At 39.1% G+C, this 15453-nt stretch overlaps 3 protein-coding genes across 10 annotated transcripts in view; 1 reads left to right on the forward strand and 2 right to left on the reverse strand.

Moving 5' to 3' along the window:
• The window catches only part of gnal (guanine nucleotide binding protein (G protein), alpha activating activity polypeptide, olfactory type), a 44301-nt gene extending 40341 nt beyond the window's left edge, over positions 1 to 3960 (reverse strand). The window contains exon 1 of the mRNA XM_063885525.1: positions 3145 to 3960. Coding sequence (XP_063741595.1) covers positions 3145 to 3634 — 490 coding nt within the window. The 5' untranslated portion in view covers positions 3635 to 3960. The remainder of the gene's footprint in view (positions 1 to 3144) is intronic.
• On the forward strand, positions 1902 to 14531 carry LOC134865795 (serine/threonine-protein kinase MAK-like). Of its 7 annotated transcripts, XM_063885519.1 has the most exons (19): positions 1902 to 1972; positions 5028 to 5116; positions 6025 to 6057; positions 6336 to 6378; positions 6514 to 6652; positions 7570 to 7624; positions 8137 to 8258; positions 8832 to 8914; positions 9346 to 9478; positions 10130 to 10301; positions 10473 to 10640; positions 11164 to 11490; positions 11566 to 11747; positions 11826 to 11932; positions 12093 to 12203; positions 12553 to 12627; positions 12812 to 12925; positions 13681 to 13758; positions 13846 to 14531. In XM_063885519.1, the coding sequence occupies exons 5-19, from the start codon at positions 6552 to 6554 to the stop codon at positions 13989 to 13991; spliced, it is 1974 nt and encodes a 657-aa protein (XP_063741589.1). In that variant the 5' UTR covers positions 1902 to 1972; positions 5028 to 5116; positions 6025 to 6057; positions 6336 to 6378; positions 6514 to 6551; the 3' UTR covers positions 13992 to 14531. The 7 variants fall into 7 exon arrangements, with proteins under 7 accessions (XP_063741589.1, XP_063741590.1, XP_063741591.1 ...); XM_063885520.1 differs by lacking the exons at positions 1902 to 1972; positions 6025 to 6057 and having other exon boundaries at positions 5055 to 5116; XM_063885521.1 differs by lacking the exons at positions 1902 to 1972; positions 5028 to 5116 and having other exon boundaries at positions 5139 to 6057.
• On the reverse strand, positions 14127 to 15231 carry LOC134865797 (transmembrane protein 14C-like). Of its 2 annotated transcripts, none has more exons than XM_063885527.1 (5): positions 15162 to 15231; positions 14958 to 15041; positions 14760 to 14861; positions 14599 to 14686; positions 14127 to 14454 (listed from the first exon to the last, which is right to left on the reverse strand). In XM_063885527.1, exons 2-5 carry the CDS (start codon positions 15031 to 15033, stop codon positions 14397 to 14399), a joined length of 324 nt encoding a protein of 107 aa, XP_063741597.1. In that variant the 5' UTR covers positions 15034 to 15041; positions 15162 to 15231; the 3' UTR covers positions 14127 to 14396. The 2 variants fall into 2 exon arrangements, with proteins under 2 accessions (XP_063741597.1, XP_063741598.1); XM_063885528.1 differs by having other exon boundaries at positions 14958 to 15038; positions 15162 to 15205.
• Between the last annotated feature and the right edge of the window lie 222 nt (positions 15232 to 15453).

Below are 15453 nucleotides of genomic sequence, written 5' to 3' on the forward strand. Positions count from 1 at the left end.
AGACAAAAAGTGAAAAATGCCTGTCAAAATGTTCCCAAATAAACTGGAATCTAAATATATGGATATTTGATAAGATCGAATCAGTAAAGCTTTGGCAGTTTTGCTCTAAGTGCAAATGACTTAAAACTGATTACCAAAATATTATGTGGCTAATGAATTTCCTACAGATAGACACATCACTTAAGCGTGTGGTATTTTCAGCTCTAATATACATTTTGAAAAATATTCATAACCCTGTTCATGCAAGTAGTCATTTCTGAATTTCAACTGCTCTGTATTTAAAAACGTGCATTTTTTTAAAGCTATTTTATAAAAACGACGAGGAATTTTAGAGTTGTACTCCGTCTAAAACTAATCTATAGGATACCAAATGTGATTCCATAATATCAAACATTACAAAATGTTAGTCCCGAATAAAAATGCCTCAAACTCAACTGATGGCTTCCAGCTCCAGCACAAGCTGAAGTGTCAGCCCACTTAGGATAAACATTAGCTCTTTATGGCTATCGTCATTCAACTAAATACCTGTAGCAAATACAAACAGATAAAGTGACCCAGATTAGCTAGCATACATTGCCTTGAAATGTAACACTATTTGAAAGGTGTCCACTTTCAGAGGAACAGAAACCACCTCTGGCATGCAACAAGAGTCCTACTGGAGACGTTGACGGTATAAAGTCTCGAAAAGCTTCTCAAGAAAACCAGAAGTAGCCTTTGTCCGGTGCTGAGGCTACTGGGTTTATCAGGACACAGAATAAATAATACTAAGGAAAGCCGCCCTAAATCATGGGCTGAAATGACACAGGTCACACACAATATATGCGACTATAATGTATGACACTTCCCTGTGTGACTTTATAAGGATGAGCCACTTCTTCCTGTGTGTGAGTAGTGACATCTGTTTACTCAGGAAATTAAACTGGAAGTCATTCATTATAAACAGTAACAAAATATGACTTTGGTAAAAGTAAAGCACATGCATGCAATGTGGTATTAAGTGTTGGTCACAATGTTTTCCAGTAGTGAATTTAATTTAGTGCATTTACTGAAGGACTTTACTTAAGTGTACATTTGAGATACTTTTATTTTTAATTTTACTTCCACTACATCTCAGAGGGAAAGATTGACAGTCGTTTTACATACATTTATTTGATAGTTTAGTTACTTGTTATGTTGCAGATTCAGACTGTTAACACAAACTACACATTTAATCCTACATTTTGATTTATCACTTGTATTATTATCATTTTAGTGGAAATCAATTACTCCTTTAATGTGAAATATTAAGTGTTTTCTCTAAGAAGTAGTTCAAAATAGAATAACCATAAACACCTACTGTACACCTAAAAAATACAACAAAACTGTGAGATTAATCAAAAAACATGTATTAAATGCAGACTATTTCTTGTATTGCAATATTCTCACAGTGCAGTAGTAGTACTTTAATGTATGTAAACAATCAGGAAACTTCCTCATTAGCTCTGATAACACTATAAGTTCCTATTTCTGATCAAGACTTTTGCTTCTGAAGGTTAAGCTTTGACCTTTTGAAAAGCAGTGTGTTAGCACATAATATATAAATGGTTGCTGTATGTGTGGTAAAATAACAACAAGCTAAGTCGAAGTAAACAACAGAGTAACATTGTTAGAGCGCTCTGGTCTGACAAACACATCAATCTGAATTTCCGAGGAATAATTATGTGATGCTAATGACCGATATCAGGAAACTCTCTGGAAAAATGACATAAACTGTGATTGGAAACAGATGAAATGTACGACCTAAAAGAGATATGAGCCCTGTAATTTATACACACCCCTAATAAACCAATAAGAGCTTCAACTAGGATACGTTTATATTATAATCCTCTACTTGATGCCAGAGTCCTAAATGATGACTTAAAAGGTATTATTTATGACAGGACGGCTATTTAACAGCTACGATGACAACCTAAACGGTTTCTAAAATACTAAAGTAAGTCATTCTTTACATGTGATATTTAAAGCTGTAATCAGGAAGTGCTTCTTCATCCGATTAATGATAAGAATTGGAATCAATGTGTTAGCATTCTTTGAGGCATAATCAAAAGTATAGTATTACAAGCTATTTTCATCTGAAATACTATACTATACTTTTGATTTGAAACATAGCCCAAACAGGCAAAAAACAAAGTGGTCTGACCTTCATATTTGCATAGTAAAGCCAACTAAATTATACTCACTCATAATTGCCAGCCACTACCATCCATTATAATATAGTATGTACCTATTTCATAAGGCTATTTGTCATCATATACTATAGACAACACGATTTTGTTCTATACTATACACATTTTCATAGTAAACAAGGCCTAAAGGCAGACGCTAAGTGCTCCCTTGACGTATTTGAACACGAAAGACAACTAAGTGATATTTTCTTAAATGATCTACAACACTCAACTCTTCTACAGGGAACAACACTATAGGCCTACCATATAATCAAATGTTCAGAGGATATTAACAGGATACGTTTTTCCCAATATCTGTATACTAAAGCCACCTCTCAATGACACTGCATGACATTATAAGCCACTAGACTATAGTATACTACATTATGTATATTCAAAAGGCTATCTCTCATCTGAAGTCAAATCATTTCTATTATACCATACTGTACTATACTCACAGTAAATATGGCCCAATAAACCAAAGGTAAGTGGTCTCTCTGCATAATTTTAGACTATATTATTATATTATATTATACCTGGATTTCAGAAGGGTATTTCTCATCTGTAGTCATACAGGCTACTGTACACTACACCATACTGTTCTCAGAGTAGGCATTGCCCAATAGCCACATGCTAGGTGTTTTCTGTAAATCTGTGTGTAGCTACTGCTCCATTCTGAAGTCCTTAAACATCTTTAATTATTTTTTTCTCATAATATCAAGTATGATAAATAGTAAGAGGACAGCAGACCCAGAGAGACCACATCTTCCACATCTGGCAATGACAGCCGCAGGGGGTAGTCTTCACCCAGCCCAGCCAACAGATGTGGTGGCAATAAGGCCTCGCCAGAGTAGTGACATAATTTCTGGAAAGGCCAGTACGTTTTTGTTTCTAATAATAAAACAGCTTGGTGATCCAACAACAACAGAGAGGCACCTACCGAGCAGCAGCAGCCGATGCGTCTGTTTGTACTCCCGTTTGAGCTCCTTCAGCGCCCTGTCAATGTTCTTACTGACTTTCTTCGCCTCCTTCTCGGCCTCCTTCTCCTCCACCAGCAATTTGTCCCAGTTTTTCTGCTTTTGGGTGCTAGTCTTTTGCAGCAGCTGTAAGCGTCGGCCGCGGTCCTTTCCTGTCCCCTTACCGCTACCTCCTCCACCGCCTCCTCCTCCGCCACCTCCGTTCTGTATGAGCACACCGTCGGTACCGGTGTCTCCACGGCGCTGCTCGGGTAGCCTGGCCGGGTCCCCGGGGCGCACCGGGCCGCGTAGCGCCGAAGTCTCCCCGCATCCCCCGGTGTCCTCCTGGCGAGCTCCCCCGGCGCGGGTCGGCACGGCAGCGTCCGGTGGCTGGTCCGAGTCCGAGGTAGCGTTTGAGATAGACCCGCTCAGGTCCCCGAAGAGCCGGGGACGCAAGCTGTAGCACAGCCCCATGTTGAAACCAATATTTGTCTGTGAATGTGATTTTTCATAAATTAAAATATCAAAAAAATCGCAGTTGCGCCAGCAGCCCTAGCGAGCCATCGTCACATTGGAGCTCCAGCGGTGCGATTTAAGTCCGAAATTGAGCCGAAAATGTGAATGAATTATGCTCCGACATTTGCTATATGTCATTTTGCATTTTCCCCAGTCAGCCTTCGCTTCGTAGTTAGTGGATCACCTGATCCTTTAGTGGACACTGCGGGTCCATCTTACCGTAAGTAACCAAAAGCACAACCTTGGAAAAAATCGCGACTATCCGCTGCGCAGACAGTCAACAATCTGACTGCACAGTTGTTAGGTGCAATGCACGGCGCGTCACGGTACTACAGTATGGCCATTTCGAGAATGCTGGTCATGATTTTCATTCCTCACATTGCATGCCTGCATACCTAAAGACACCTCTTGTGAACATGATCTATTTTTATATCAGTCTGTTACGCACTGTCATGCTCTTTCTTTACATTATGAAGATTTGTCTAACATTCGGATACATTCAAGATAATATTTTGAATTCTATCACATATAATTACAATAATTACGGAATTTTACCGTTTAATGTCTAATATCTTTTGTACCAGCTATTCGATTATGTTATTCTAATCCATGCAATTTTTTCTTCTTCTGATTTCTCATGATCAGAGTGTTAGTTACCAAATCTCTAAATATAATAGGCCTATTTTTAGCCTCAAAGAAGTTCAAGTGTCGCTATAAAAAGACTATAATGTGGATGATATATCCGGTCTTCAAATTGGGGTCGTGGGATATTTTAAGTGTCTTTGGGTCGCTCTCAGTGGTCTTAGCAATAAAATAAGCTTGTATTTTTCATTTTGAGGACAGTAAAACCAACTTATATTACATTTTAACATATCATTTTTTGCTTAGCCACCCAACAGCTGTCTGCTCACATACACTGTGACTGCTTAACTGTAATACAATGATATTTAATAAGGAATAATTACTTAGGAATAAACAAAATGTGGCTTTGCCTGAGACCAGCGTCACAATCAGATACTGGGTTAAACAATTAACCACTAGATGGCGCAATTGCAACATCATACAATAGAATATCTCAGGTGCTTAAATGTGTTATATTTATTAATAGTAACAAGGTCAATGTTCCTTATAATACTCAAACACAAAGCCTCAAAAAATGGGAACTGACGTCATTGCAAAAACACCAAAACAACTGGAGGATCAAAATATAAAAAATAACAAAACAATATGCAGATTATTTTTTGAATTGTTATATAATATACTGCATTGCATGTCAGGTCCATCACAGTGCACACTTTTGTGGATAATATGAGTAAATTAGTATTATTTTTATTTCATTTTATTGTGGAAGTCTCTGCGTTGCTAGGAGACAGGAAACCGCTCCCCCAAAGCTAGCAGCATCTCTTCATCACCTCCATCAGCACGAAAATGCCTCCTATGGTACGTCAATTTTACTCAAGTTTAAAGGTTTAAACATTTGGTTAAAACAACAACACCAACATGAAGTGTCTGTTGGATCTAATGGCTGAACACCAGAGCTGGTCAGGCGGGTAATGTTAGCGTATTTAGCTCTTTAGCATCAGTTTCTAGGCTACTCTTATGCTGGCCTGCTTGTTGTCTGCTAACTAGCCACATGATGCTACATGATAAAGTTTTCAGACACCGTGATTCAATGGTGTACAGTGTAAGAGAGAATCCAACGTGTTGCAGCTTGTGATGGACTGGTATTATTAAGGTTCCTTTTATTTTGAAAGGAGAGAGAAAAACAACAACATTTGAAAGTCTTTATTCAGTAACTACAATATAAATCAGGTTAGCCCAGTGCTCTCAACCACAGGGTTTCACTTAGGGACCATCAATAAATGACCATTTAAATGACACACAAAAAAACAATGTGCTTACTTGCACGTTAAGTACAAATGAATGAAAAGTAAAAAATGATGCTTACAATATAATAAATGTGTCTCCTGTAGCAAAGCTTTTTTGATTACTGATGTGCCCTGATTGTCATGAACAGTTTTAATAGAATATTTTTTCAACTTTCATATGATCCAAGCCTTTTTGATTTGATTTAGGTGTTTTATCTACTTTAAATGAATATTATATGACATCTTTATGAAAATGTGTCAGTTTTTCATTAAAATGTCTTGATTTTTAAAATAGCTTTCATGTCTTGTGACCTACTTACTCAAAAATAAATGCAGCATTGTATATCTACAGTATATTGGGAAAGTTGGTCACATCTATTTGGATTGGATTTAAGTCTAAATGATATTTCATATAAATACATTTTACTTTTTGAAAACATTTGGATCTTTTCATCCATGTAATGTGACCTTTTTACTCAGATGAATGCAGACTTGTAGCACTACGCTGGACAGGTATGACACTTATTTTTTTGAAGTATTTAGTATTTTTTATTACCTTTCTACTTTGAGCTTAGTAAAAGATCTAACTACTTCTTCAAGCGTTGACAAAATGTGTCATCATGTGTCCTATATTTGATGAGGGTTCTCCTGTGAGCCTGTTACCTGGCACTTAATCACATGTCAGCTTTAATCCCCTCGCAGCCCTTCCTCTGTCTGCCGTCAAGGCTTAGCTCAGGATAGTTGAGACACAGTACAGCAGGCAGCGTCACTTTTCCACTCTCCCTCGCCAGGTAAACCTCCACCTTCCCTAATCACCAACCTGCAGAGAGAAAGGTAAAGGATGAGCACTCATGTTTTATTTCTGTGTTTCAAGAGTCTTTGAGTAGCCTCAGAGTAGCATAGGTATCTATGAAAGGGATGATACTGTGCTAACAATGACCAACTCTTGCACTGTGTGGGACTGTCAAGACTCCTCACTGAAGGAGAGGCAGGGCTCTCTGTGGACGATGAACCGCTACACCACGCTGAGGCAGCTGGGGGACGGCACGTATGGCAGCGTGCTCCTGGGAAAGAGCAACGACACGGGGGAGATGGTGGCCATAAAAAGGTGAGTGTAAACTGGGTCGTTTCGCCTCGAAGCATTACGCTGATTAAACTCTGAGAAACTGTTTCAGAGTGCTTCAAAAATCTTGACCCTAATGTGTTGCGTCCTCCAAAACAAAATGCATTTGTCTGCATCATCATTCTTTATAGTATTACAATATACTATTTTTATTTAATACAGTATTTATTTATGCATTCTCTTCTTGTTTTTACATCTGAGTCTGTTTCAAATGTTTTTATTCCTATTAATGCAACTTACTTGCACCATTATGTCTATTGCATGATTGTGTTGCAGATTTTACCTCATTTTTATATTGATTATATTAGATGTTGCCCTGTTGAAATAGTCTGGGACTTAAGATGTTCATTGCCAAAACTGCATCATAGATATTATGCACAACAAAAAAGCCTTTGAATCTTGAATGTTCAGGCATTTAGGGTAAATAAGTTTCTGGAATGCCAAGTTTAAGGCGAATCTTGAAGATGCACAGACAGTTTCACTATTATTGTTACTATAAATATTTTTATTATCCTAGGTTTTGTTAATTTATGTCGTCATGACGTCCTATTTTGACAGCACACTACATTTTCATGATGAGCTGTTTAAGATCTCTGGCAAGAAATGAATGATGAATGTTTCACGAGGCTCCTTCAGGTACTGTTTGTAAATGTAAGGTTATAGTGCAAGCTGACACTGCTGATGACAGTCAAAGAAGTGAAAGCACACCGCGTAGTGTTGCTCCTGGAGTATGAGAGGAAAGAAGGGGACAGGTTAAAACTAATGATGTTGACAGGAAGCTGTTTTTGGTATTATAATAGGTGATTAGGCATTTATTTGGAGCCCATAGTCACCATGAAGAAAGCCATTTTATACCCGGAAAAAAATTCTGAAATTCTGAAATCTGTTTTCACCCCTAACAGAATGAAGAGGAAGTTTTATTCGTGGGATGAGTGCTTGAATCTAAGAGAGGTTAAGGTGAGAGTAATCATAGTCTAGTATAAACTAAAAATACTGTATATAATAACAGCGTGTCAGTAATTATTATATTAAGCAACTTTTCTGCTTGTTTTTAGGACAGCAAGAAACATATCTACTATACATTATTTACCAAAAATATTGTATTTCCATGGGGGGATTGATATTTAAATGTCCAATCAATACAGTTTGAAACAATATCAATTTTCATTTATTATTGAAGCGTTTTAGTTATAAATAAACTAAGTTTTAAATGAGCATTTGTTACGAGTCTAGGTTTTGTCGTAACTTGGCCTTGTTTGAAAGTAAAAACACAACAAATCTCTTTCTCTTGCATTGCCTGATAAATAACACTACCTACATTACCTTACTATATGAAAAAAAACAAAACCAACACTTTCTGGGCATGTATTGTTTTTGTTTTGAGACGAATGTTCTATCTAATTTCAAACATTACTACATAATGAGCTGATCCTTATTGTACGTGTTTCTTTAATACTTTGTGTTGACAGTCACTGAAGAAGCTGAACCATGCCAATGTGGTGAAACTGAAGGAAGTGATCAGAGAGAACGACCACCTCTACTTTGTCTTTGAGTATATGAAAGAAAACCTCTATCAGCTCATGAAGGAAAGGTAAGAAGAATTCATCTTACAGCGACTGTCTTATTTCAGACATTTACCCGCTGTGTGCACAGTTCTTTTTGTCATATCATTTTGCAGTGCATTGGGAATGTGAGAATGATTCGGGTCAGCTTGAGTCATCATGTGTCGGTCTTGATTTTTTCAGAAACAAGTTGTTCCCTGAGTCACTCGTCAGAAACATGACATTTCAGATATTACAGGGACTGTCCTTTATTCATAAACATGGTAGGTGACTTACAGCAAAGCCTTTGAGTATAATTGGAGTGATTATATGTCTGTATTATCAAGCTGTCAGCACAGAGATGTGCTGGTCCCAATTCATCATGGCATCCCAGGATCTTTTTCCGCCATAAATGACTCACTTCTCTCCTGTGAGAAGAGGAGGTGTGAGTGGTACCAAGGATTAACTGAACACATTTCCTCTCTTCTTCCAACTCTGTTTTAAGTGCTGCTGCGTGCTGCTGATTTCCCCACTTGAATAAGGCATGATTGTTTACGTAGTGTTTTTATCTTTACCCCCTCTTTTTCTGTCTTCTTGTCTTTCACCTCTTTTGCCGCTGCCAGGGAAGATAAGATGTTTTCTGAAAATGAGATAAGGAACATTTTGTTCCAAGTTTTGTCTGGCTTAGCTTTTGTGCATAAGCATGGTAAGGGCCTTCTGCTTTGGCTTTCCCTTTCCAACAGGGTTCGTACAGCTTTATAAGAGTAACATTTAAACATTTTGAAACCACCTAAAACAACAGAAAAAACGGCAGATTGAAAATCAAACATTTTACAAGAAGAATCCCAAAAATTCAACCATATAAGTAATTCTTGAAACAAAACAGTTTGAATTTTCAAGACTTTGTACAAACCCTGTTCAAGGCTTGCTTGACTGTGTCGGGTTAAAACATATTTTTTGGGTCAGAGATGTTTTAACTCTGAATGATCATGAAGTTGTGAGTTGAAGTGTTGTGTCATCATTAGTATTACAAGTTGTTGTAATGGCGGCAGAAACTTAACTATTTAGTTTGAGAAAACAATGCAAATCTTGACAACCATCAGAACATGTGTATTTTAATTTCTCAATGTTTTTCAGGGTATTTCCATCGTGACATGAAGCCGGAGAACTTGCTCTGTATGGGTCCAGAGCTGGTGAAGATCGCTGATTTTGGATTAGCCAGAGAGATCCGCTCACAGCCGCCTTACACTGACTATGTGTCCACAAGATGGTGAGACTAATTTATCTTCAAAATGATATCAGGACAATATACATTACAAGTCATTCCTACATGACTAGATACCACGTGGGGAAAGTGGGGGAAATATGCTCTTTTGCAACTGGTGCACTTGGGTTCTGAGATTCTAATGTCCTTTTTTGCAATGTTTACAAAAAGTGAAAAATAATTTGTGTATCCTCCTCTTCCTTTGCCCATGTAACACCGTTCCACTAAATGTAATGACACTCATTTGTTTGTATGTGATACAGCTAATAGATAGATGAAGATTGAAGATTCAACTTTATTGTCATTGCACAGAGTACAAGTACTAGGACAACGAAATGCGGTCTCTGCATTTGACCCATCCTAGTGTTAGGAGCAGTGGGCTGCCATTATGTACGGCGCCCGGGGAGCAGTGTAGGTAACCAGTGTCTTGCTCAGGGACACCACGGTGGCACTTTGGTCTTTCGGGGACTTGAACTGGTGACCTTCCAGTTCCCATGCCAACACCCTATGGACTTTGCCACCACCGCCCCTAGACAAACACACCAAATAAAAACCTTGACCTCTTTGGCAAAGGACCAAACAGGAACTAAAGCCAAACTAGAGTTAAGTCACCGCCTGTAAATCTGCTATAAATATCCTCCCTGGCTGTTCTGATAGGTACCGGGCCCCAGAGGTTCTGCTGAAGTCTAACTGCTACAGCTCACCCATCGACATCTGGGCGCTGGGATGCATCATGGCGGAGCTGTACACTCTCAGACCTCTGTTCCCTGGAAACAGCGAGGTGGACGAGATCTTCAAGATCTGTCAGGTGCTGGGAACGCTGAAGAAGGTGAACCATCTCAGCACAAATCGCATTGACTAGATATTGTCTTGGATTTTGGATATCCTAATGTGGGAAAATCTGGTTTTAAAATCAATTAATCAAATCTACTTTACTGATGATCATTTCAAACAGTTGTTGTGACTAACTGTTGCTTTGTGTTGTCTCTCTCCACATCAGTCAGACTGGCCTGAGGGCTTCAACCTCGCCATCTCGATGAACTTCCGCTTCCCAAAGTGCGTCCCCACCAGCCTCAGATCTCTGATCCCAAACGCCAGCAGCGAGGCGATCACACTGATGAGAGACATGCTGCAGTGGGACCCGGAGAAACGACCGAGTGCTGCTCAGGTACTTTTAAACCCCATTAAGTTTGAACATAGACTGAGTAGAAACATACAAAGATTACAGTGAAGGCAACTCTCTCATTTTGATTCGGCAGTGTTTGGAGAGTACTTTTATCTCGAGCACCTTTGAGTTTCTATTTTAAGCCTACGAGGCACAAGTGGGAATCAATCAGCTTACGTTGACCTGCTGTAAAACCAAACTGTGTGTACAGTTTGAGACAGAAACACGTTGTTATGAAAACAAAAAATGTCAGTGTTAGAAATATGCTATTATGGTTTGTCTCATTAGTTCTTTTTTATAAACAGTATACTTAATTCCATGTCCTTTAAACAAGAATCCATTGCTTTATTTTCATGTTCTTGTCCGGGCTTTTATTTTGAAAAGGCTACATTTCTGTATTTATCATATTTTTATTTTTTTTCTATAATTAATACGCTGCTTTATGCAATGTTGTGAGCTTCCTATTCCTAGTAAATATACATTGTGAGCAAAAATGAGATTGAGGACTATCTTCCCTGTGTTACAGGCCCTACGGTATCCATACTTCCATGTCGGCCCGGTGCTCGGTGCTCCTCTGAAGAACTCGGAGCAGCACAAGGCTCAGCCAAAGATGTACGAGGCGTCTTCAGAAACAAAGCCTCTGTCCCTCTGTAAGACGGACCTAGAGTCCAGTGAGCAAAGTAGGACGCAGAGATGCAGCCAGTCTCAGCACCAGCCTCTTCAGCAGATACTCCTCCCCCAGAACAACATGGAGCAAAACACCAACCAAACGATGTGTTCTTCCAGGCTGACGGAGGGACAGCAGGAACCCCTTAGCCTGGTGAAAAACAGGCAACCAATGAGCTATCAGGCTGTAGGTACCAATGAACTGCAGCTTCTGAGTGTAAAAGTTAGACCTTCTTGGGAACTTCTGTTCTTTATTTCAAAGCCTACAGGAGCAGAGAACAGCATGAGTGCAGTGAGGACGGGACGCAGACGCTGGGGACAGACGTCTTACAGATCTGTGGACAGCTGGGACGACGGTGAGGACGCAGACGCCGGAGTATCCATCTCCAAAAAGCCCACCATCAACTCTCTGCAGGACGCGGCAGCAGACGGGCCCAGCTGTCGGTTAGACCTCCTTATTTTCATTCAAAACGTTTCATTACTGTTATGAGAAAATACAGTAATGTGCTTTGTCATGGTTAGATTTGTAGAGTCACAGAACGAAACGGAAGTAAAGCTGCCGAACAGAGCTGACTCCTCCACGCTGTCCGCCAAGCAGCACTACCTCCGCCAGTCCAGGTATCTGCCCGGTGAGAAAAAAGTCATTTAGGAAATTCATTAAATTAATAATGCATTAATGAGCCGAAACACAGAAAGAGATAAAACCCCAACAGACCAGACTCATCATTATTTACATTGTAACTTGATATGTGGTCTCAGGAGTTCACTGAGAGATTTTGTCATTTTTAGGCATAAATCCAAAGAACAGCTCCTCAGCAGAAAGAGAGGTGATCGGCAGAAACCCGTGGGGCGCCTCAGGTTTCCCCAGAGAAAATACGTCAGAGTTTCCTCCAAATAAAAGTAAGAAAGACTTCAGAACACACATGAAATTCTGATTAACTGGTTTTAAATCAACTTTTGCCTGTGCGCCAGTGTGTGCCTCCCTACGTGCGGCAAACTCAGCTTTTTGAGGGAAATACAATTATTTTTGAAAGTATGGATTGAAGCAGAATAGTTAGTTCTTTTGTACAAACATGTCATCGCTCTGGAGTTATTGCAAAAAGATGCAAAAAAGCTATACAGCATTCTGTGATCAACTATAATGCACAGCCCTACAGAAACACATGCAAGATGTAAATGATACACTTATTTTATTTCCGTCGTGTTTAACTCTTCTTCTCCTCTCTCTATGTTGTGCTGTGGGTTTTAGACAATAGTCTTCCTAAACTAACAGATAAGCAGCCTCTTAAAGAGAAGAGTCAGGAGGATCTTGATCTTTCTAAAGGTATCTGCTCACTCAGCTACAGGTGGGGGTTGTGACTGATGAGGATGCCTCTACTTTGCTGTTATTTGGAAATGATTGACATTGTTGAAATCCCGACATTAAGCCAGTAATGGCATCAGCATTAGATTATATTTGACTTTAAGCAGGTCATCAGTTAACTGTGGTGTATGTCTTGTTCTTACAGACTCCTTCCTGAGCAACAAAACTCCGAAGACACACATGCCACCTTTTCAGAAGGCTGAAATAGGATCAGCGAGACAGAGGATCCCACTGGCACCCATAGGAGGAAGCTCTGCCAGTGAGTCACAAAATGGCAGCCTTTTTATTCTTAGTTTACTAGAAACCACTGGGAACTCAATTGTTTTTGTTTTGAGAGCAGTTTCCTTATGTGTACACTTTTTCTCTTCCGTCATTGTTTAGCAAAAGCGCCCCCTGGAGTTAGAACATAGTCAAGATAGATGTCTAAGAAGATAGTCCCTGGCTAAGGGAGATTTTAAGTTATTTTAGCCCCAGCTCTGAAGAATTTGTTCATTAGTTTTTGTATCAACTGTCTTGTAGTAATATTGAATAGAAACTTCAAAGACACTCATATACATGCACACATTTGTACAAGGTATGATAATGATAGTAATGTAGAATAACATAAAAAAAGGCGGTAAAATAAAATATTTATAAAAAGAAAAAGATAAATCGCTTGATAAAGAAACTGATCTGCAGATCTGTAATATAAATATGTCTCATTAAAAGAGTTTAAGAGACTTAATAATCAGTTTCCAGTGTCCGTCGTCCACCTCCATTATATTGTTGGAAGTTGTCTATTATTTTTGATAGAAGAGAATGTCCATCCATCCATCTTCTCCCGCTTTTCCGTCAGGGTCACGGAGGTAACAGCTCCAGAATGTACAATATGTATTTTACAAAATGGAAAATCTCCAATCCAAATTCTATCCACCATTACAAAACGCTCATTCTGTTACAGACTGTATGACTTTGTATCAGTGTCATTCTTTTAGCCTGAATATTTGACCCACTTCCTTTTTGTAAATCTTGTAGTTGATCTAAGAGTGGAGTCCAGAATCAAATCATCCAAGAACAAGACCTCCTCAAATAAACTGCTGCCCTTAAACGAAGGTAAAAGACTAAATGTATGTGTGCAGTTTGATGTTGCTTCCCCGAAATAAGCCTAAAATGTTCTTCCCTCTCATGATGATCTACCAGAGCATGAAGGGTGGAGGAACAGATCTCTGAATCCTCAGATCTCTGGATCCAGCGCCACAGGGAGGAACTCTTTAGCAAGGAGCACGAACCTCCAGCAAGTGCACGGACGGGTCGACTGGACCGCCAAATACAGAGGAAACCAGTAGCACCAGTCCACTCGGCACCACCAAAGACTCATGCACTATAGCCAGAAAATATTTTAAAGGTTTCCTGCTAGTCTGTTACATTTGCCACGTTAATAAATATTGTTCAGTGTCACACATGTGTCCCATAACTCCTACTGTCAGTATTTTCTTTTAATAATAGACAATACATTTGTTATTTTTTCATTAAAGTGGAAACACCAGATATATATTTTAAAGATAAAAACACTTCTGTAGAAAAATGTACTTCCTTTCTCGTACCTTCACCTATAAAGTCACGTATTTTGTATCACATTTTTTATACAGAACCAGAATGTAATAGTAAACTAGGGAATGTAATTGATTGTACAGTATGTGGAAACGTCCATAATATGCATCGACAAACAGAAAAGACACTTGTACATATGTTTAAGATTTATGTGGTTTCCTTTGCATTCCAGCGATGATCTTCACCAGCATCAGTCCACTGAAAATAAACATTTACAACTGAATATATGGTTAAAAATGACTGAAAAATAAAGTATGTGTGTATAAGAAAACTAAAGTAAAGGTCTCTAATTCATTATCACTGATGGGAATTAAAATCTGTGAAGAAGTGATTCTGTTTTACCTTGCTAAAGTCATTAAACCAGCTGGCATGAACTTCCAGGAGTTGAGAAATCTCAGCCCCATCACCACTGCCAGAATCCCAGAGGTGCCTGCAGGGAGACAGATATTGCCATGTGTTTGTGGAAGCTGCAATCATGCTTTAACAAACTCAAACTTGCTCACCTAGTGAAAGCCAGACATTCTTTGGGTTTTGAGATGCCAGATAAGCACCGGCAGCAGCCAGCAGACCAAACAGCAGCCCTGCAGCCAGAGAGACCACGCTGCCTGAGGAGGAAACAGGTTTTATATATGTCTTAATTGGTTTATATACATATATCTATCTGCATGTACTTTATGATTGGCATGGTCTCCGTGTGCTACCTGCTTTTAAGTAACCTATGAGTCCTCCTGCGGACACCAGAGCAGCATAGATGAACCCAATCCAGTCCACTGCCATGTCAGCTGCTGTTGCAGTAAAGTTTGTTATGAGGACATGCTAGATTTAGCAGCATTGGATCCCAATTTAATAACAATAAAACCTTTATAATAGCAACAAGAGTCTGCAAATTGATACTTATGTCTTACCTGTATTTTCAAAACTAACTCCGATTGGCACACAGCAACTTCCTAATGTTACCCTGATTGGGTCACTTCCGGTGTCGTTTCAAAGTAAAAGTATGCGAAGATTAATAAATTGTGTTTCAATTCTCAAAGAGCTTTCCAGAATAAAATTGAGTAGAATGAAAACACTTGAGAGCAGAAAAATATGTAAAACCAACCCTCTTCAATAACATTCACTAATCAGGAACGAGATTCCATATAAAATGATGTTTTTGCACTCCGAAAAAGGCACTATGTGGACAGGCAAAACATGAAA

The sequence above is a fragment of the Eleginops maclovinus genome, chromosome 6, assembly GCF_036324505.1.
Source record: "Eleginops maclovinus isolate JMC-PN-2008 ecotype Puerto Natales chromosome 6, JC_Emac_rtc_rv5, whole genome shotgun sequence".
NCBI classification, from domain to species: Eukaryota; Metazoa; Chordata; class Actinopteri; order Perciformes; family Eleginopidae; genus Eleginops; species Eleginops maclovinus.